The 23,335-nt window shown below is 56.8% G+C and overlaps 2 protein-coding genes across 2 annotated transcripts; both read left to right on the top strand.

Moving 5' to 3' along the window:
- Positions 1-1,306: 1,306 nt before the first annotated feature.
- On the top strand, positions 1,307-2,092 carry LOC126220926 (uncharacterized). Its single transcript, XM_049942168.1, has one exon. It carries the CDS (start codon positions 1,307-1,309, stop codon positions 2,090-2,092), a length of 786 nt encoding a protein of 261 aa, XP_049798125.1.
- Positions 2,093-19,480: 17,388 nt separating this feature from the next.
- LOC126220925 (uncharacterized) lies at positions 19,481-20,266 on the top strand. Its single transcript, XM_049942167.1, has one exon. The coding sequence runs from the start codon at positions 19,481-19,483 to the stop codon at positions 20,264-20,266; it is 786 nt and encodes a 261-aa protein (XP_049798124.1).
- The last annotated feature ends 3,069 nt before the right edge of the window (positions 20,267-23,335 follow it).

The following is a 23,335-nucleotide window of genomic DNA, read 5'->3' as shown; positions in this document are numbered from 1 at the left end:
GTCGAAACACGTTCGGGTCTGTTTGTCATCCGTAGGTCCACGATGTTATCTCCACGAGTCGGTTCTCTGTTCATTTTGCTCGAGGTGATTTTCGGACAGTGCACTCAGTATAATGTCACTCGATGCTCTCTGTCCCCCTACCACCCGTCCTGAACATCATCTGAGTGTCCCAGTCTATATCGGGTAAATTGAAATCTCCACCTAAGACCCTAACATGCTGAGGAAAATGTATGTGAAATGTGTTTCCAAAATCCGTCTCTCCGTTGTTCTGCCACTAATGCTGCTGCGTCGGGAGGTCGGTCAAAGGAGCCAATTATTATTAAACCTAGCTCGGTTGTTGGGTGTAACCTCCACCCACAATATTTCACAGGAACCATCCACCTCTACTTCACTACAGGATCAAAACTACTACTCAAACAGCGACGAACACACCACCACCGGTTGCATGCAATCGAGCCTTTCTAAAACACCGTCTGTACCTTTGTGACAATTTCGGCAGAATTTATCCCTGGCGTCAGCCAGCTTTCTGTACCTTATCACGATTGCAGAGCTTCGGTGCTTTCTCTGTCAGCGCTTGCGGTTCCGGTACTGTACCAACGCAGCTTCGACAGTTGACAATTAACAAACGATACCGATTGCTGCTTGGTCCCCGCACCCGTTGAGGCTGCTGTTGCCCCCTTTCTGTACTTGCCCAAGGCCATCTAACCTAACAAAACCGCCCAGCCCACGCCACACAACCCCTGCTACCCGTGTAGCCGCTTGTTGCGTGTAGTGCTCTCCACCTAAGACTATAACATGCCTTCGACATTCGCAGTGTACAACACCTTAGGTTAGGGTTGGCGTCGCTTGGGTTAGGTTAGGTTACGTTAGGTGGACGTGGGTTAGGTTAAGGGTTAAAGTTAGGTTAGGCGTCAAAGTTAGGTTAAGCGTTCGGACGTGAGGCGTCAGGTGGCCGCACCTACCTTACGGCCGGACATCTTAGGTTAGGCTAAGGGCGCCGAGGTCACGTTACGTTCACCTTCGGGCGCCACACGTAGCTGTCACAGGTAGGTAGTAGTTCGGTCGGTCGGTCGTCGGCAAGCCGCAAAAAACTACAGACGACGTCGACAACAAGACCGAGCAGGAGGCAGATATATACCGAGCGCCAAAGAGACCGACCACACACACACACACACACACACACACACAAAACAACAAACACCACCCACCGGCCAAAGGGGCACCAAAAAAACCCACAAAGCCGAGCACCACACGTCGCGACCAGAGGCAACCCGCAACCGCAACGGCGCTTTCCGCACCGGGCCGGATGCACGTACGACAACACCGCTACCCGTACACAAGGCCTCCCATTGCACACAGCCGCTCTGTGTTCAACATCATCAATGGCGCGCCCGCGGCTCGTCGCGGTCGCAGCCATGACGCCGCCGCCACTTTTGCACCAACACATTCACGCACCGCAAAACAGCTCGCCGACCCACCGACACAGCACAGCCGACAAACAAAAACAACCGCGGCGGCGGCAACAAAACAAAACAAACACCTCGCACCAAGCGTCCGACAGAAAACAAACGGACAGGCACACAGGCCTCTGCTAACGACCACGACACAGCGGCACGCTGCCCCTTTCCCGCCACTCTCGATTCACAGCGCACGCGACCCCGTCGTCGACGACGACACGCGACGGGCTCGCTTCCCGCAACCTACACCTTTCCGCCACTACGCACGGCTCCACCCGACGCCCGTCGCAACGGCACTACTGCACGCACTATCACCCCCGCCGCCGCCGCCGCCGCCGCCGCCGCCGCCTCCTCCTCTCTCCCCCTTCCCGTACACAACAACACAGCCAAAAACACACTCACGACCCAAACATAACAACATGGCACGTGCATCGGCGCACACCCCCAACCAGTCACCGTCGACACAACCACACGCAAGGCACGGAAAAACCGGCGTCCTTCCACGTTGCCATCAAAGCAGCACAAACAACCACACAGGAGGAACCACCAACAACTGCCGGCCGGCCGGCAACCACCAAACGCACATTCCCGCTCGCCACCACACACCTCTCGGCAGCCGTTTCGCAAAGACATGACATGACATGACGCGACATCATCGCATCACGGGCGACGCACGCACACCGACCCACTTTCCCGCCCGTCTCTCTCTCTCTTTTTCTTCCGACGCCTTCGGCCGAGCACACACGTACGTGGCACAACGCCCAACACAGTCACACACAGTCGACAGGCGCACGCCCAGGCACGCAACGACGCAGCGCAGCAAAGGCGCCCGCGACACATACCTCCTCTCCCGTCTCGCCGCCGACCGCCAGCCAGCCACTCGCAATGTGCACTGGCCAACCGGACACACGTCCACCGCGCCGCCTCCGACCACCCGCCAGGGGGCGCTCACGTCCGCGACAACAGCGCGGCCCGCCGCCGGGCGGGCCCAGCCCGGCCCAGGCGGCGCGCGCTGCTCTGCACTCGGCGCGCCGCGCCACACATCCTGCTGCAGACCGGGCTCGTCTCTCTGTACGCGTCTGCGTCTGCCCGCATCTCATCTTCCTGCGCATCAACACAAACGAGGCCACGTGAGCAAACCCCCGTCACAACGCCACATCACGCACTGCCTTGTCGACCGCCTAAATAAATGCACTCACCCACCAGCCATCCGCTTCGTCCTCTTCTTGCTTACTCGTTGTTCGTCGTTGTTGCTGCTGCACCAGCACCAGCACCAGCACCGGCGGCGGCGGCGGCGGCGGCGGCGGCGGCGGCGGCGGCGGCGGCGGCGGCAGCGGCAGCGGCAGCGCACACAGCCCCCAGCCGGCCGCATCCGAGGGGGCCCCGCCGCCAGCGTCGCCTCCTTGGGCACAGGTGCGGTGCTGTGGCCGCCCATCCAACCGCATTTGCTGGCCGTCCCAGCCGCCAGGCAGGCGTTCCCACTGCCGCGCACCGCCTCTGCTGCAGAAGACGAACAAACGAAACGTACAAACATACACGCACCCGAAGCGTGGCCACACACGGACGGGACCGACAGGCTCCAAGGCGACCAAACGATGGAAAAACAAACACAAAAACAAAAGACACGCGAGCGAGCGAGCAAGCACGCAGTCGCCTCGCCTCTGTCCTCCCGCCCCCGCCCTTCTCCCCACCACATGCCCACAAACACCACCGCCTGCCCGCATCTCCACATTCGCCCCCTCCATTTGTTCCCTTGCGTTCGTTCCTTCCTTCCTTCCATGTGTCTGCGTGCGCGGCGCCTCTCCAACATCCGCCGTCCGTCCGTCCCGTTTTCGCCGTACCACACGCCACCGTCGGCGCCGCCTCGCCTCCTCCCAGTCCACCACCGCCGCCGCCCCTGTCCGCCCCGCACACCACCATACACCGCTGCTTGTCCCGGCCGTTGCCACCAAAGGCGCCAGCCGCAAACCGCGCCAAACGCCGCAGCGCGCGTGCGTCCTTCCTTCTTGCTTGCTTCTCCGTGCCGACGCTGCCTCTATTCCCGCACCCATTCGGCCGACAAGCACTGGCGTCGACGACACAGCCGTTGGGCTCCGGCACTGCGCGTACCGGAGTTACACGCGCACCCCCCCTCGCGAACGCACGACTCATTCTCTTTGTTGTTTCTCCTCTTTCTTACGTCTTCGTTTCTTGTTTGTTTGTTTTTTTTTTTTTCCTCCCACCGCCGCATGTGACACAATGGCCTCCCTCCCCCTTTCGTTCGTTGTCGCCGCTTTGTTTCTCTTTCTCATTGGTGCACGTCCGACGCGCTCCATTTCCACCACACCACGGCCATCGGCCTCCTCAACGGGCAGGCGCAGTGTGCCATTCTCCGGCGCACAAGCACACCGCGCGGCTCGCTCTCCTCGCCCCCACGCCACGCCACGCCACGCAGCACAAATGATGCTGTCTCGCAACACGACACACGGTGCGCACACCCCCGACCACGCGGCTCTTAAAAGGCATGGCACCGGCGACATGCGCCGCCCCGGCCCGCATCCGTCGTCTCACGTTCACTGCCGGCCGCGTCTGAGGCTACAACCGCACCACAACAACGGTCCCCTCCCGGCAACACATTTGTTGCACAAACACAACCGCCGAGCGCAGCGCGAGCCACCCACACGCGCCCTCCCCGTCTTTAAAAGCCTCCGCGTCTCCTTTCTCCTTTCGCGCCCCTCCCATCTCCCGAATATGCCAGCAGCGGTGCCACTACCGCGAAACGGACACGCCTTCCGGGCCACATGCAAGGGCACGCCCACCACCAACTACTGCCATATTCGCGGACGCAGTTAGGCAACACGCAACGCACTCTCCACCTACTTTCTCTCTCTCGTCCATTCTCTTTAAAACACACGAACCAACCAACCACGGCTAACACACTTTTTCGCGACACCTTTGACTGCGTTATCTTGACCGTGACGGCAGCTATCGACCTTCCAATTCCCCACTAAACACACACACACCCCTACATACACACCCTTCGCTACACCGGACAACAACAGCGTACACAACAGGAGGGCACACGAAACGGCAGGCAAGGGCAACGCATTCTCATAGATTCCTCCTCCGAGCCATGTCGGCGAACGTTTCATCCGGGAAGGCAATGCAATTCAGCCGTCACCACGGCCGACACCTGCAGCCGCGCCGTAAACGCCTTTCAGTGCGGCTGCAATGCACGGGAACGTTCCGTTGCTATAGACAGCGCCTCTCCGTTTTTCCCTGCTTCGTTTTCCGGTGATTGCTTCTCCATTTTGTTTGTTTTATTACTTTCCGTTCCCCTCCTCCACCATTGTTTCCGTCCCCAACAGTTTTGCTCATTCCACACGTTCTGCCCAGACACGACACTCGACCGATCAAAGGTCAGCCTTTCGTCACCGTTCGCGGCGCCGACGGTGCCACAGTGCGACTGGTGTGAACACCGACACGTTGCCATGACGCCGGTGTACCGCGCCGATATTGACAGTTACTCAGAGCCGCCGGATCGGATCACATCACCGACACACCTGCCATTTCACACCGGGGGACACAGACCAACGAAACGCGTGTACGCCCATAACAACAAACAACGACCGTCGTCGTCTAGCCTCACGCTTACTGTACTCAACCGAACACACGTGCACCGTGAATGACGTGCGTGCGCACAACAGTCCAATCAATCATCAGTCAAACTGCAGAAACGGCTATCATCAAATCAAGGGCCAAATAGGTACACCACCGTGCGTGTCGCCTACCCCACCCGCCCGTACATTTCTTGGCGACTTCGTAATGGATGATAGTACGACACGTCCATTTAAAACGTCACCAACACACACACACCAACGCGCCGTACAGCAAAGGGAATAGTCGACGGCAACACAACATTTCACCCTCGCCATCATGTATGATGTGACAACAGACGGCCGTAACGGTGACATCCAACAATCAATCAATCGCGAGGACTTTCAATTGCAGTCACGTGACTAACCGGGCAGACGGAGACAAAGACATGAATCAGCGCCACAGACAGCACCAACACCTCCTATCGATCTATCTGTGTGTCGACAAACAACCACGCCAAGACTCGTGCACGCATTCCACGTCACACCGGCGGCAACCAAACCCTCGCGGCCGTACCCCAGTAACCACAACCACAACCACATTCGAGACCACACCACCACGGCACAGCAGCACCACCAGCTGCCTCGCAACCAACCAAACCGGGTAGCTATGCCGCCCCTCTCACTCACTCACTCACTCACACACACACAAACAATTCCGCTCTTCCCGCAAAGGCAATTTGGTGGCCCTGAAAAGGGCCGTTTTGCCGCTCTCGCAACGGAGGGAGCTTCCTTCCTTCCTTCCTTCCTTCCTTCCTTCCTTCCAAGAGCCGAAGTAACAACCTCCTCCTTACTTGGAGCTCGTGTACTTGGTCACCGCCTTCGTGCCCTCGCTCACGGCGTGCTTGGCCAGCTCGCCAGGCAGCAAGAGCCGCACAGCCGTCTGGATCTCGCGGGACGTGATGGTCGAGCGCTTGTTGTAGTGCGCCAGGCGAGACGCCTCGGCCGCAATGCGCTCGAAAATGTCGTTCACGAAGCTGTTCATGATGCTCATCGCCTTCGACGAGATGCCCGTGTCGGGGTGCACCTGCTTCAGCACCTTGTAGATGTAGATGGCATAGCTCTCCTTCCTCTTGCGCTTCTTCTTCTTGTCGCCCTTCGAAATGTTCTTCTGCGCCTTGCCGGCCTTCTTGGCGGCCTTCCCGCTAGTCTTGGGCGGCATCTCGAACGTACAACAACAGGCAGCAAGCGCTCCGCTCTAGTCAGCGTCTCCCCACACAGTGGCACCCGCCGCTACCGCAACACCGCACCTTTACCAGCTCGCCCTGTTGCGGCCGCCGACCAATGGGGCGCGCGCGCAACCGGCCGCCGCACCCGAGCCCATAAAGGGACCCCCACCCCGCCGCCGCCGGCACACGCACGCACTCCGCTGCTCGACTCGCTGCGGCTCGCACCGTTACGGTTACGTGTTTAGCGCTTACGCCACTAGCCAAACGCCATGTCCGGACGCGGAAAGGGAGGCAAAGTCAAGGGCAAGTCAAAGTCCCGCTCAAGCAGGGCTGGGCTCCAGTTCCCGGTCGGCAGAATCCACCGCCTCCTGCGCAAGGGAAACTACGCCGAGCGCGTCGGCGCCGGGGCGCCCGTCTACCTCGCCGCCGTCATGGAGTACCTCGCGGCTGAGGTGCTCGAGCTGGCCGGAAACGCGGCCCGCGACAACAAGAAGACGCGCATCATCCCGCGCCACCTGCAGCTCGCCATCCGCAACGACGAGGAGCTCAACAAGCTCTTGTCGGGCGTCACCATCGCACAGGGTGGTGTCCTGCCCAACATCCAGGCCGTCCTGCTGCCAAAGAAGACCGAGAAGAAGGCCTAAACAGGGACCGCGGCGCTGCGCTTGCGTGCTCCCTGCACGCAAACGCAAACGCGCCTTTGCCTTGCCGGCTCGCCTCACAACAATCGGCCCTTTTCAGGGCCACCACACAAACCTACGTCCAAAGCAAAGTTTCCGTCGTCCTCGCCGCACTTTACAACAACGTCCACAGCGCCGGCGCACGTCCGCCATCTTGTCCACAGCCCGTGTGGCCGAACACACACACATTTTTTCTGCACCCCTCCACGCACGCACAGTCGCGTTCCAAACAACGACAACGACATCAATACACCAATAATGTGATGTGATCATTGTTAATATGTTCATAATTAAAAGAGCGCGTAACGGCCCGACGACGGACGACACGCGGGCCGCCGCGCGCGCTCTCCAAACACACAGGCACAGGACAAACCAAACCAAACCAAACAGCTGATCCGATCGATGATCCGGCCCGCGCCACAAACAAACCACGCACACACCGGACTCAGCCGCGCCCTCCCGCATCCATCATCACACACGTCACGTCGAAACTCCAAACGGAACGCACGCACGCAAAGCAACAGAGGCGCACAACAACAACAACAACAACAACAAACACACACACACAGAGGCAGGCAGGCAACACAGACCCTTTCGCACTTTTCAATTTCCGAACAGTGTGGTGGCCCTGAAAAGGGCCGTTTTTCGTCTCTCCCACCAAGCACGGGCAACGGCACGGCCGCGGGAAGGCCACAGCACAGCACACCGGCTGCCTGCCTAACCGCCGAAACCGTACAGGGTGCGCCCCTGCCTCTTCAGGGCGTACACCACGTCCATGGCCGTCACAGTCTTGCGCTTGGCGTGCTCAGTGTACGTCACCGCGTCGCGGATCACGTTCTCCAGGAACACCTTCAGCACTCCGCGGGTCTCCTCGTAGATCAGACCAGAGATGCGCTTCACGCCGCCCCTGCGAGCCAGGCGGCGGATGGCGGGCTTCGTGATGCCCTGGATGTTGTCGCGCAACACCTTGCGGTGCCGCTTGGCGCCACCCTTGCCCAGCCCCTTTCCTCCCTTGCCGCGGCCTGTCATTCTTCCTCCTCCTCAAGCAACAAAAAAAGCACAAGCGGCAGCTCCTCACCCGGCGCTAGCGAGTCGGCTACGTTTTTTTTTTTTTTTTTTTTTTTTTTTTTTTTTTTTTTTTTTTCATCTTTCATTCCTCACCCTGAGGGAGTGAGGCGGGCACATGGAGAGCCTATTGCTCTTTGGTGCCTTATCTTAACTTAAGGTATGCTGTGGTGGCACTTTTTATTTTGAGAAGTGGGGTTTGGGTTCCCTAATCTTGTTCTGACTCTCTCGTCTCGTAAGATATCGCTTTCTGTCGCGTGGGAGGGTATTGAGATCCTGGCATTTGCCCGTGTGCTGAGGGAAACCTCCCTAAAACCTCAGCAAGGATCTGTTGAATGTTCTCTTTCTTGTGTTTTGTTGTTTTCTCTTCTTTGTTGTCTTGTTAGTGTGTGGTCGCGAATTTCGTTCTCTTTTTATGTGTCGTCTTCCTCTTCTGATTCTTCGTCTTGTAGGTGTTTTATGGTGTCCTGTTGTATGTCATCGTCAGTGAAGTTTGTTGCTGAATTTGCATCTATTGCTTTAATGCTTGTTTTGATTACTGTTGGCGGATAGGGGTATTTTGTTTTTGGGTACCTCAGTACGGTGTAATTTCTTAGAAGAATGTCTGTTGTGGCTGTTCTATTGCGTAATCTGTTGGTGCCGATTTTAGCGGTTAATTCTAGCCATCTCTTCCTTAGGGGGTACACTTGTGCGTTCCTGTATACTACTTCGTTTCGTGTCCTGGGGTTCATCTGGCCTGTTGTCCTTAGTATTTTCCTTTCTGTTGCCATTAACCTCCGAGTCACTGTTTTGTTCGCCATCCATACCGGAGCGGCATATTCCAGTACGGGGCGGACAAAAGCTTTGTAGGTGTATATCATTGTATCCCTTTTGGCTCCGTTTGTCCTGCCTCTGAGTAGGCGGAGTAGGTTGAGTCTTGTTTTAGCTTTTGTTGTGATGTCTCTTGAGTGTGCCTCCCATGACATATATTTGTCGAGTGTAATGCCCAGGTATCTTGCTGTGTCTTTCGCTTTTATAGTTTGTCCCCATAGTTGTAGCCTGCAGTCTTCTTGGTTCTGTTTGCGCGTGCGGGCTCGTTTGTGTTTGAACAGAATAAGTTGCGTCTTATTTGCGTTAGGCTTAATTTTCCATTGGCTGAGCCAGCTTTCTAAGAGGGATAGGTAGTTTTGAGTTTGTCTGTTGCTGTCTTGTGTTGTTGGTGTATGGCACCAGTACGCTGTGTCGTCAGCGTACAGTGTCAGACCCTCGTTCCACTTGTTGGGTAGTGGGATGTCTGCCGTGTACAGTGTATATAGCAGGGGAGATATGATGGCTCCTTGTGGGACTCCAGCTTTTGGCGTAAATGGGTCTGATTCTGCATCGTTGACGACGACTTTGGATGGGCGATTTTCGAGGATGTTCGACAAGAGTGTGGTGATTTTCGCTGGTACTCCCATTTTTAGGAGCTTGTAATATAGGCCCTTGTGCCACACTTTGTCGAACGCCCTTTCAATGTCTAGAAATATGGCAGCGGCGCAATCCAGGAGGTTTAGGCCTCTTGTGACGCCGCTACATAGCTGTACTATTGGGTCTATGGTGGCGTGATTCTTTCTGAATCCTGATTGGCAGTCAGGTATTAGGTGGTTTGTATCCGTAAAGGCGATTAGCCTGTTCTTGATTATTGTCTCGAAGGCTTTTCCTATTACAGGAAGTAGGGTGATGGGCCGATAAGATCTTGGGTCATTGGGTGGTTTCCCTGGTTTGGGGAGCATTACTATTTTCGCTTCTTTCCAGTGTATTGGGATGTTGCCTATTTTCAAGGTCGCATTGTATAAGGTCTTTAGACAGGTGATTATGTTTTCTCTAGGGGCCAATCGTATCTGGATTCGTTTGATGCCATCTTTTCCCGGGGTGCTGTTTTTTCCTTTTAGGATGGCTTCCTCCACTTCTGTGTCTGAAATTTCCGCCGTTAGCGCTGCTTCGGCTTCTGTCGGTGTAACGACGGTTTTTTGCAGTTTGTCTAATTCGAGGGTGATCTCCCTTTCGTGTCTTAGGTCGAATTTTGGGTCGGTTGGGAAGCTGTGTATTTCGTCTAGAACTTCTCTAAATATATTAGATTTTTGTTTGTCGTCTGTTATAATATTTCCGTCATGGTAAAGGGGTGGATCTGATTTGTGGTGGATTCCTGTTACTTTTCTAAAGGCATGCCAGTATCTATTTGTTTGCCTGTGATCTAGGTTCTTGCTTATTTCTGCCCACTTGTCTGCTCTGAACTCTTTCAGCTGCTGCCTGACCAAATTGTTTAATCTATTCCATTCTCTTTTATATTCGCACTCAGCTGTTTGTTTGAAGAGCTTGTAGATGCGTCTTTTTTCTTTAATTGTACTTAGTATTCTCTGCGGTATTCTGTCTGCGTTGGGTTTAATGACTTTGATCGGCGCGTTGTTTATTGTAGCGTTCGTGATTGCCTGTATGATGTTATTGTTATATTGTTCCAGCTCTTCAATGCTTGCGATTTCTTTAGCTGGTGGTAGGCTCTCCGTGAGTTCCTCTTCGTATTTTTGGACGTTTAGCTGTTTAATGTCGATTATGGTTTTTCTGTTTTTGTTGTTAAGTGGTGAGTGCATTAGGTGCGTTCGTGTTATTAGCGGCAGATGATCTGACCCCGTGCTGTCCCCTGCCCATGGAGGGCTGAAGTGTGTATATATAGATTTTGCGCAAATGAAGTGGTCCGGGATGGAAGTTCCCCGGTGGTTGATAAATGTTGGTTTGTTGTAGGGCAGCCTTACCCCGTTTTCGATATCTTCTAGGTGCGTTGTTAATGCTATTCCGTTCCTGTTGTTGTTGGTGTCTCCAAATGCTTCCGACCTTGCGTTGAAATCCCCCATTATTATAAAATCGCCTAAGTTCCTGATGTATAGAAGGAATTCAGTTGGGATTTCGTCGCCAGGTGGGATATATATGGTTATTAGGTGTAGGAATTTCCTTACACGTGTTTGTAACTGCAGGTGGATTGCTTGGACATGGGAGAACTGTGGCGGTAATTCGACCCTTATAGCTGGGGTTTTCTTGTTGTGGAAAACCGCCACGCCGCCTTTCGGAGTGCTTCTGGGTACAGGAATGGCTTTCAGTTCGTGTGTGACGAAGTCAAATAAGCGTAGAGGGTAGTTCGTAGTCCTCGTTTCAAGGACCCCTAGAATGGCTAGTTTCTCCTTGGTGGCTAGCATTTCCAACATTGGGTGCTTCGTCCTGAAGCCATTGGCGTTGACGAAGCCAATGTTTATGTCGTCTTCGTGTGTGTCCTCCATCCTGAGTGTGTCTTCTGTCTAGTGTGTGTCCTGGTTACAATTGTGACGGCCTTGGTTTGAGCGTTGGCGCTTCTTGCACGGAATGTGACGCTTGTTGGCTGTCTGAGCTGCGTGTTGTATGTTCTTGCGTTGTTGGTTCACTATTGCGAGTGGCTGGGGTCGTGGCCTCCTTTACTGCGGGTGGTAGCGTTCTGTTTTGTGTTGATGTGTTTGGCGCCTCTTTAACTGGTCTGTTGTGGCGGGAATCTGTTGTCGTCTTCGTGGGCTGCAGATGGAAGTGTATTTTGTTTCCTACTGGGACTGTTTCGAGCTTTCTGCCAAAGAAAGTTTTAGACACCTCTTTCATTGCTTCCACTACCTTTGATTTCCTGTCCGGTACGATGTTGATCATTGCTGTTGTGATTGCCCTTATTAGGTCGTCTGTTTTGACGTACTGGTCGTTCGCGGATGTTTGCGACTCCTCTTGTGCCGGTTTGTCCATGCACTTTATTGTTAGAGTAGTTTCTAGGGTTGTGGGTGCTGTTGGCCTTTTCGGGCATTTGAGGTCCATAGGGTGATGGTCGCCTTCGCAGTTCGCGCATTTAACCCTTTCCTCTTTTGAGTTGCATTCGCTTGCGAAATGCGCCCCAGCGCATCTGGCGCACTTTGGCGACTGGTTGCATTTGTCGGCTGTGTGTTCGTAGCTGAAACACTTAGCACAGTGAGCTGGCTGTGGAGGAGGCAGGTGTGGCGGTTCTACTTTATACGATCGCATATGGATTCTAAAGTGCTCGGTTAGGAGTTTATCCACAGTACTTTGCTCCCTGGTCAGTACCCTGATGTTGGGTGTGAGCTCCGATGTGTTTCGTGATCTTATGCGAACCGCGCGTTCGAAATTGTACCCTAGTGCGGTGAGTTCTTCTTCGATCTCCGCTGTGGTAACATCGAAGTCGATGTTTTTAATTACCACGCACATGCATGGTTTAGTGTTGGCTTTTTGGCCGTTTGGCGTGCGGTACTCTCTGATAGTACAGCTGGCTTCTGGGCGGTGGTGAGACAGGAACTTATCGATTCTGTTTTTAATATCTTGGTGTGTGCTATGTATAGTGGCGGACCTGTTTCGATGTACCACTACGTCGGTTATGTACTGTGCCACGTTTAACGCTTTTAGTGCATAGCAAAAGGATTTTTGGGTTTCTTCTGCTGCAAGATTTTGCACTGTCAGAGACATGCTTTTTCCGTGGTAAGGCTCGGTTTTGTTCTCTTGCTTTGCGAGTTCCTCTGATTTGGGAGGCTTTACTTCGGTCACGACGATATTCGTACCGTTTGGCGTAAGTGTTGCTTCATATTTCGGTGTTTCGGCTCGTGGTGTAGCCGTTACATCGGAATATGATTTTTCTGCAGGTGAAGATTGCGTGATTGGACCTTTGGGTGCTGTTGCAACTTTTGCACGTGTTCTGGGTTTCGCAGTCTTTGTTCCTTTGTCCATGGCTGAACCGGAAGTGAAGATGCTTGGTGAACAAAGGCGGCCCGGGGAGGGCGCGCAGTGTGCGCCGTGTATAGGTGCTGTGTGATCGAGTGAATAATTTCCTCTTCGCGGGTGTACTGATCTGTCCCTACTACTTTGTCTTTGCCTCTGCGAGCGCGGGCTGATCCGACGCGAACGGGGCCCTGGTTCGCGTATGCCCTATCTAACTGCCCTATTTCCGGCTATCCGGAATACTGACCTATCCCTGTCTCGCCCTAACGGACATGACAATAAGCTTTCTTAGATAGACAAGGTAAACTTGTCGAATATGCGGTGCGCGTGCGCGCTTGTCGTGAGCGTGACTATGACACAACCTGCTTCTGCGGCGGCTCGTCAGCTACGGTGCGCCGTGAGCGCGCGCCGCCCCCCTATATAGACTCTGGCCCGCCCTCCCCCCACCACGCGCACCGAGGGCATATAAGCGCAGCACGGGCCCGCGCGGGCCCGTTGTCAAGGCAGCACCGGACGCTTCGCTACCGCACGCACCGCTAACCGCTATGGCCCGCACAAAGCAAACGGCCCGCAAGTCCACCGGCGGAAAGGCGCCGCGCAAACAGCTCGCCACCAAGGCGGCGAGGAAGAGCGCGCCCGCCACCGGCGGCGTCAAGAAGCCCCACCGCTACAGGCCGGGCACCGTCGCCCTGCGAGAAATCAGGCGCTACCAGAAGAGCACAGAGCTGCTCATCCGCAAGCTGCCGTTCCAGCGCCTAGTGCGCGAGATCGCCCAGGACTTCAAGACCGACCTGCGCTTCCAGAGCTCCGCAGTCATGGCCCTGCAGGAGGCCAGCGAGGCCTACCTCGTCGGCCTCTTCGAAGACACCAACCTGTGCGCAATCCACGCCAAGCGCGTCACCATCATGCCCAAGGACATCCAGCTCGCGCGCCGCATCCGCGGCGAGCGCGCCTAAACCGCTTAGCCGCGGCACGGCACCGCACGCGCGCAACACAAAAAAAACGGCCCTTTTCAGGGCCACTAACATCTCTCCGTCGCGAGCAAAACTTTTGTCGGTCTTGCCGCCCAGCCTCTCTCTCTAGCCCCGTTAAAACAACCACCACAATTCCCCACCCTCCCTCCCGTACACAGCCGCTCTCGCCAACAATCACAATCGACGTCATCCCACCCCACCCCTTCAAATACACACAAACAAACAGCCGGACGACGTCACCACGGGTGGCTGGCCGCCGCCGTCTCCGAGGCGCCACCGCGCCTTCCCAATTCCCGCCGGCCACTTCCACGTCTCAACGTCCCCGTCCCCCTTTCACACAGAGAGGACACACACATAACAAACAAGACGCGCCATCCGCAAAGCAAGCAAACAAACAGAGTCTCCAGAAACATGAGAAACCAACCGTCGGCCGCCGCACAAAATACAAAACACAAAACAAAACGGCCACAACCGCTCCGCTACCGCGCGCCGCCGCCTACCGCCACCGGCCCCACAATCCAACCACCACGGCACGCACACAGTACCCACAAGGGTCATACAGAAACGCCACACAAACACCAACCAACCCCACACACACACACACACACACACCCCGGCGCATGCACGCACGGCCACCCAAACAAGACAACACAACGCGCCAAGCACGACAATCAACGCCTTCCCGACGTCCTCTGATGGCCCTGAGAAGGGCCGTTTTGGGCCGCGCGCAGCCGTGCCATCGCGCGCCACTAGACGACGCGGGGGAGGGGGGTGGGGGACGACGGGGTCAAGCGCCAGCCCTTCCCTTCCTTCCCCTTTCCTTTCTTTACTTTAACTTCACTTCTTCTTCTTGGGCGAAGCCTTCGCCTTAGACGGCGTCGTCGCCTTCTTCGGGCGCGGCGCCTTCGGCTTCTTCGTCGGAACCTTCGCGGCCTTCTTCGCCTTCGACGGCGACTTGGCCTTGGCCGGCTTGGCCGCAGCCGCCTTCTTCGCACCCGCGGGAGCCGCCGACGCCGCAGACGCCTTCTTGGCGGCGCCCGCCTTCCGACCGGTCGCCGCCTTCACGCCACCAGCCTTCTTTGCGCCGGCCGCACGGGCGCCCTTCTTCTCCTTGCTGGCCGGAGCGGCGCGCTTCTTCTTCGCACCGCCGGCACGGGCCTTGCCGCCCTCGGCCGCCCCGCCGCCGGCGCCGGCAAGCTTGAAAGAGCCGGACGCGCCCTTCCCCTTCGTCTGCACCAGCTCGCCAGCCACGACGGCCGACTTGAGGTACTTCTTGATAAAGGGCGCCAGCTTCTCCGCGTCCAGCTTGTAGTGCGCGGCAATGTACTTCTTGATCGCCTGCAGCGACGAGCCGCCGCGCTCCTTCAGACTCTTGATGGCGGCCGTCACCATCTCAGAGGTGCGCGGGTGCGCAGGCTTGGCGCGCGGCTTCTTCGCAGACGCCGCAGACTTGGCCTTCTTCGTCGTGCCGGTGGCGGCGGGTGCCGCAGCAGTCTCGTTCGTAGCCGCCTGATCTGCCATTATTTCGACGACGCGCGTACACACACGAGAGCGAGAGCGAGAGCGGCAGGCGGCAAGCACGGCGGCAGAGAATAGCCGCCGCGCCGCCAGGCCCAGCCAGTGTCGCGGGCGGGCGCGGACGGCCGAGAGAGCGGCCGCCACTCTGCGCGCCGCCGCGCCGCGCCTCCCGCGCTTGCTACCGCCCAACGTCCGACAGCCTGTGCGGACCAGCCCCAAACCTGCGCCGCAACCACCCGCGCCGTTCAAACCACCGAGGATGGGGCTACACACGGCCACACCACAGTCGCCAACCAGTCGCCACGGCAGCGCCGCAAACCACGGCCAAACTGCAGCTACCGCGCGCTACAGCCTGGCTCGGCCCGCCGAGAATCGCCGCCCCCGCCCACATGCCGCCCCCACAGCCCCAGCCGACGACCCGCCACAATGGCCAAACCTTCGGCAAAAGTGCCACACCGTCGCCGCGCCAGCCCGGCCAGCGCGGCCGCCGCCACAGCCACACAAGCGGAGGCGTGCGGCGATGCCGGCCGTGCAAACGCACCTCCGCCGCCCCATCGCCCTCCCACCGTTTCCCGATCGGCCCGCAGCCGTCGGGCCACCTCGCCCGCCAACATTCGCGCCCCTTTCTCACAAAATTGCCCGCCGCAAACAAAACGGGCGCCGCCTGCGCAACATCGGCACCGGCCAACCGAGCGCCGCCGCCCCTCGCCGCTTACGCGAGGGGGGCTGACCGCCGTCCGCAACTACAGACACACCGAATCTGCCTCCAAGCACACACGACAGCCGACCTCCTACATTTATACGCCGCAAGCCACCCAACGGTGTGTGGCGGAGGGCACTTTTTACGTTACGTGCCACTGTCGTCATTGCCTCCCTTTGCCGTTCCAGTCGCGTATGGTTCGCGGGAACAACGACTGTCTGAAAGCCTCCGTGCGCGCTCGAATCTCTCTACTTTTACTACATTCGGGATCTCCTCGGGAGGTATATACGTACGGGGAAGCAATATATTCGATACCTCATCCGGAAACGCACCCTCTCGAAAACCTGGCGAGCAAGCTACACCGCGATGCAGAGAGCGCCTCCCTTGCAGAGTCTGCCACTTAACTATCACGGTTACCACATAACCCTGTGACGAAACGTTGGACCTTTCTCTATCTCCTCCGTCAACCCGACCTGCTACGCATCCCACACTGGTGGGCAACACTCACGTATGGGTCGGTCGAACGCGTGTTTTTGTAAGCCACCTCCTTTGTTGATGGACTACATTTTTGCTAAGCATTCTCCCAGTGCATCTCAACCTGGTACCCGCCTTACCAACAATTACTTTTATCTGATCATCATTCCACTTCCAAATCATTCCGCACGCATACTCCCAGATACATATTTTACAGACGTCACAGCTACCAGTGTTTGTCCCGCTATCATATAATCAATCATACAATAAACGATCCTTCTTTCTGTATATTCGCAATACATCACATTTGTCTATGTTAAGGGGACAGTTGCCACTCCCTGCACCGGGTGCCTATCCGCTGCCGATCGTCCTGCAACCTCTCTGTATACTACATACAGCACATCATCCGCGAAACGACGCATGGAACGTCCGGCACTATCTACTAGCTCATTTATATGATATGAATTGTGAAAAGCAATGGTCCCATAACACTCCCCCGTGGCACGCCAGGGGTTACTTTAACGTCTGTAGACGTCTGTCTCTCCATTGATAACAACATGCTGTGTTCCGTCTGCTAACATCTCGTCAATCCAGCCACACAGTTGGTCTGATATTCTGTAGACTCTTACGTCGTTTATCAGGCGACGGTGCGGAGCTGTATCGAACGCCTTCCGGACGTCAACGACAATGGCATCCACCTGGGAGCCTGTATCTCATATTTTCTGGGTCTCATGCGCAAATAAAGCGAGCTGGGGGTCTCACACACGATCGCTGTTTCCGGAATCCAACATGGATTCCTACATAGTAGACTCTGGAGTTTCCACAAACGACATGATACTCGAGCAAACAACATGTTCTACAACACATCGACGTCAGAGATATGGGTCTATGGTTTTTGCGCATCTGCTCGACGACTGGGACTACCTGTGCTCTTTTCCAATCATTTGGAACCCTCCCTTCCTCTCCAGAGACTTGCGGTACACGGCTGTTAGAAGGGGGGCAGGTTGTTTCGCGTACCCTGTGTAGGAATCGCGAATTGGTAATCCCGTCGGGTCCGGCGGACTTTCCCATTCCTCCTTGGACACTTATTTCGATGTCAGCCGGTTTCTCGTTCGTGCGAGCATTTAGAGACGGAACTGCAGTGCGGTCCGTCCTCTGTGAAACAGCTTTGGAAACAGGTGTTTAGGTATTTCACAGCTTTACGCGTGTCATCCTCTGTTTCAATGCCATCACCATGCCGGAGTGTCTGGATATGCTGTTTCGAGCCACTTACTGATTCAACGCAAGACCGGAACGTCCTAGCATTTTCTGTCAACGTCGGTACATAGGGTTTGTTCTACTTTCGAATTCACTGAACGCTTCACGCATAGCCCTCCTTACGCTCACACTTTGGACATCGTTTAGCTTCTGTTTGTCTCGGAGGTTTTGGCTGCGTTTAAACTTTGGGTGAAGCTCTCTTTGCTTTCGCAACAGTTTCCTAACGTTGTTGTTGTAGTATACCACGGTGGGTTTTTTTTCCCATCCCTCACAGTTCGACACTCGGCACGTACCTGTCTAAAAACGCATTTTTACCATTGCCTTGCACTTTCTCCATGAACACTCAACATTGTCAGTGTCGGAACAGGCATTTGCCTTTTCATCTGTCGGGTCGTCTGCAAATCTGCCTTCTATTACTCTTGCTAGCCAAAACAGATAGATACACCGTCCTCCCTGCAACGGCCTTATGATCACTGCGTCCCTGTTCTGCACATACAGAGTCGAAACACGTTCGGGTCTGTTTGTCATCCGTAGGTCCACGATGTTATCTCCACGAGTCGGTTCTCTGTTCATTTTGCTCGAGGTGATTTTCGGACAGTGCACTCAGTATAATGTCACTCGATGCTCTCTGTCCCCCTACCACCCGTCCTGAACATCATCTGAGTGTCCCAGTCTATATCGGGTAAATTGAAATCTCCACCTAAGACCCTAACATGCTGAGGAAAATGTATGTGAAATGTGTTTCCAAAATCCGTCTCTCCGTTGTTCTGCCACTAATGCTGCTGCGTCGGGAGGTCGGTCAAAGGAGCCAATTATTATTAAACCTAGCTCGGTTGTTGGGTGTAACCTCCACCCACAATATTTCACAGGAACCATCCACCTCTACTTCACTACAGGATCAAAACTACTACTCAAACAGCGACGAACACACCACCACCGGTTGCATGCAATCGAGCCTTTCTAAAACACCGTCTGTACCTTTGTGACAATTTCGGCAGAATTTATCCCTGGCGTCAGCCAGCTTTCTGTACCTTATCACGATTGCAGAGCTTCGGTGCTTTCTCTGTCAGCGCTTGCGGTTCCGGTACTGTACCAACGCAGCTTCGACAGTTGACAATTAACAAACGATACCGATTGCTGCTTGGTCCCCGCACCCGTTGAGGCTGCTGTTGCCCCCTTTCTGTACTTGCCCAAGGCCATCTAACCTAACAAAACCGCCCAGCCCACGCCACACAACCCCTGCTACCCGTGTAGCCGCTTGTTGCGTGTAGTGCTCTCCACCTAAGACTATAACATGCCTTCGACATTCGCAGTGTACAACACCTTAGGTTAGGGTTGGCGTCGCTTGGGTTAGGTTAGGTTACGTTAGGTGGACGTGGGTTAGGTTAAGGGTTAAAGTTAGGTTAGGCGTCAAAGTTAGGTTAAGCGTTCGGACGTGAGGCGTCAGGTGGCCGCACCTACCTTACGGCCGGACATCTTAGGTTAGGCTAAGGGCGCCGAGGTCACGTTACGTTCACCTTCGGGCGCCACACGTAGCTGTCACAGGTAGGTAGTAGTTCGGTCGGTCGGTCGTCGGCAAGCCGCAAAAAACTACAGACGACGTCGACAACAAGACCGAGCAGGAGGCAGATATATACCGAGCGCCAAAGAGACCGACCACACACACACACACACACACACACACACAAAACAACAAACACCACCCACCGGCCAAAGGGGCACCAAAAAAACCCACAAAGCCGAGCACCACACGTCGCGACCAGAGGCAACCCGCAACCGCAACGGCGCTTTCCGCACCGGGCCGGATGCACGTACGACAACACCGCTACCCGTACACAAGGCCTCCCATTGCACACAGCCGCTCTGTGTTCAACATCATCAATGGCGCGCCCGCGGCTCGTCGCGGTCGCAGCCATGACGCCGCCGCCACTTTTGCACCAACACATTCACGCACCGCAAAACAGCTCGCCGACCCACCGACACAGCACAGCCGACAAACAAAAACAACCGCGGCGGCGGCAACAAAACAAAACAAACACCTCGCACCAAGCGTCCGACAGAAAACAAACGGACAGGCACACAGGCCTCTGCTAACGACCACGACACAGCGGCACGCTGCCCCTTTCCCGCCACTCTCGATTCACAGCGCACGCGACCCCGTCGTCGACGACGACACGCGACGGGCTCGCTTCCCGCAACCTACACCTTTCCGCCACTACGCACGGCTCCACCCGACGCCCGTCGCAACGGCACTACTGCACGCACTATCACCCCCGCCGCCGCCGCCGCCGCCGCCGCCGCCGCCTCCTCCTCTCTCCCCCTTCCCGTACACAACAACACAGCCAAAAACACACTCACGACCCAAACATAACAACATGGCACGTGCATCGGCGCACACCCCCAACCAGTCACCGTCGACACAACCACACGCAAGGCACGGAAAAACCGGCGTCCTTCCACGTTGCCATCAAAGCAGCACAAACAACCACACAGGAGGAACCACCAACAACTGCCGGCCGGCCGGCAACCACCAAACGCACATTCCCGCTCGCCACCACACACCTCTCGGCAGCCGTTTCGCAAAGACATGACATGACATGACGCGACATCATCGCATCACGGGCGACGCACGCACACCGACCCACTTTCCCGCCCGTCTCTCTCTCTCTTTTTCTTCCGACGCCTTCGGCCGAGCACACACGTACGTGGCACAACGCCCAACACAGTCACACACAGTCGACAGGCGCACGCCCAGGCACGCAACGACGCAGCGCAGCAAAGGCGCCCGCGACACATACCTCCTCTCCCGTCTCGCCGCCGACCGCCAGCCAGCCACTCGCAATGTGCACTGGCCAACCGGACACACGTCCACCGCGCCGCCTCCGACCACCCGCCAGGGGGCGCTCACGTCCGCGACAACAGCGCGGCCCGCCGCCGGGCGGGCCCAGCCCGGCCCAGGCGGCGCGCGCTGCTCTGCACTCGGCGCGCCGCGCCACACATCCTGCTGCAGACCGGGCTCGTCTCTCTGTACGCGTCTGCGTCTGCCCGCATCTCATCTTCCTGCGCATCAACACAAACGAGGCCACGTGAGCAAACCCCCGTCACAACGCCACATCACGCACTGCCTTGTCGACCGCCTAAATAAATGCACTCACCCACCAGCCATCCGCTTCGTCCTCTTCTTGCTTACTCGTTGTTCGTCGTTGTTGCTGCTGCACCAGCACCAGCACCAGCACCGGCGGCGGCGGCGGCGGCGGCGGCGGCGGCGGCGGCGGCGGCGGCGGCGGCAGCGGCAGCGGCAGCGCACACAGCCCCCAGCCGGCCGCATCCGAGGGGGCCCCGCCGCCAGCGTCGCCTCCTTGGGCACAGGTGCGGTGCTGTGGCCGCCCATCCAACCGCATTTGCTGGCCGTCCCAGCCGCCAGGCAGGCGTTCCCACTGCCGCGCACCGCCTCTGCTGCAGAAGACGAACAAACGAAACGTACAAACATACACGCACCCGAAGCGTGGCCACACACGGACGGGACCGACAGGCTCCAAGGCGACCAAACGATGGAAAAACAAACACAAAAACAAAAGACACGCGAGCGAGCGAGCAAGCACGCAGTCGCCTCGCCTCTGTCCTCCCGCCCCCGCCCTTCTCCCCACCACATGCCCACAAACACCACCGCCTGCCCGCATCTCCACATTCGCCCCCTCCATTTGTTCCCTTGCGTTCGTTCCTTCCTTCCTTCCATGTGTCTGCGTGCGCGGCGCCTCTCCAACATCCGCCGTCCGTCCGTCCCGTTTTCGCCGTACCACACGCCACCGTCGGCGCCGCCTCGCCTCCTCCCAGTCCACCACCGCCGCCGCCCCTGTCCGCCCCGCACACCACCATACACCGCTGCTTGTCCCGGCCGTTGCCACCAAAGGCGCCAGCCGCAAACCGCGCCAAACGCCGCAGCGCGCGTGCGTCCTTCCTTCTTGCTTGCTTCTCCGTGCCGACGCTGCCTCTATTCCCGCACCCATTCGGCCGACAAGCACTGGCGTCGACGACACAGCCGTTGGGCTCCGGCACTGCGCGTACCGGAGTTACACGCGCACCCCCCTCGCGAACGCACGACTCATTCTCTTTGTTGTTTCTCCTCTTTCTTACGTCTTCGTTTCTTGTTTGTTTGTTTTTTTTTTTTTCCTCCCACCGCCGCATGTGACACAATGGCCTCCCTCCCCCTTTCGTTCGTTGTCGCCGCTTTGTTTCTCTTTCTCATTGGTGCACGTCCGACGCGCTCCATTTCCACCACACCACGGCCATCGGCCTCCTCAACGGGCAGGCGCAGTGTGCCATTCTCCGGCGCACAAGCACACCGCGCGGCTCGCTCTCCTCGCCCCCACGCCACGCCACGCCACGCAGCACAAATGATGCTGTCTCGCAACACGACACACGGTGCGCACACCCCCGACCACGCGGCTCTTAAAAGGCATGGCACCGGCGACATGCGCCGCCCCGGCCCGCATCCGTCGTCTCACGTTCACTGCCGGCCGCGTCTGAGGCTACAACCGCACCACAACAACGGTCCCCTCCCGGCAACACATTTGTTGCACAAACACAACCGCCGAGCGCAGCGCGAGCCACCCACACGCGCCCTCCCCGTCTTTAAAAGCCTCCGCGTCTCCTTTCTCCTTTCGCGCCCCTCCCATCTCCCGAATATGCCAGCAGCGGTGCCACTACCGCGAAACGGACACGCCTTCCGGGCCACATGCAAGGGCACGCCCACCACCAACTACTGCCATATTCGCGGACGCAGTTAGGCAACACGCAACGCACTCTCCACCTACTTTCTCTCTCTCGTCCATTCTCTTTAAAACACACGAACCAACCAACCACGGCTAACACACTTTTTCGCGACACCTTTGACTGCGTTATCTTGACCGTGACGGCAGCTATCGACCTTCCAATTCCCCACTAAACACACACACACCCCTACATACACACCCTTCGCTACACCGGACAACAACAGCGTACACAACAGGAGGGCACACGAAACGGCAGGCAAGGGCAACGCATTCTCATAGATTCCTCCTCCGAGCCATGTCGGCGAACGTTTCATCCGGGAAGGCAATGCAATTCAGCCGTCACCACGGCCGACACCTGCAGCCGCGCCGTAAACGCCTTTCAGTGCGGCTGCAATGCACGGGAACGTTCCGTTGCTATAGACAGCGCCTCTCCGTTTTTCCCTGCTTCGTTTTCCGGTGATTGCTTCTCCATTTTGTTTGTTTTATTACTTTCCGTTCCCCTCCTCCACCATTGTTTCCGTCCCCAACAGTTTTGCTCATTCCACACGTTCTGCCCAGACACGACACTCGACCGATCAAAGGTCAGCCTTTCGTCACCGTTCGCGGCGCCGACGGTGCCACAGTGCGACTGGTGTGAACACCGACACGTTGCCATGACGCCGGTGTACCGCGCCGATATTGACAGTTACTCAGAGCCGCCGGATCGGATCACATCACCGACACACCTGCCATTTCACACCGGGGGACACAGACCAACGAAACGCGTGTACGCCCATAACAACAAACAACGACCGTCGTCGTCTAGCCTCACGCTTACTGTACTCAACCGAACACACGTGCACCGTGAATGACGTGCGTGCGCACAACAGTCCAATCAATCATCAGTCA

This window comes from Schistocerca nitens, unplaced genomic scaffold (genome assembly GCF_023898315.1).
Source record: "Schistocerca nitens isolate TAMUIC-IGC-003100 unplaced genomic scaffold, iqSchNite1.1 HiC_scaffold_215, whole genome shotgun sequence".
Classification (NCBI taxonomy): domain Eukaryota; kingdom Metazoa; phylum Arthropoda; class Insecta; order Orthoptera; family Acrididae; genus Schistocerca; species Schistocerca nitens.
This window is presented reverse-complemented; position numbering and strand designations above follow the sequence as displayed.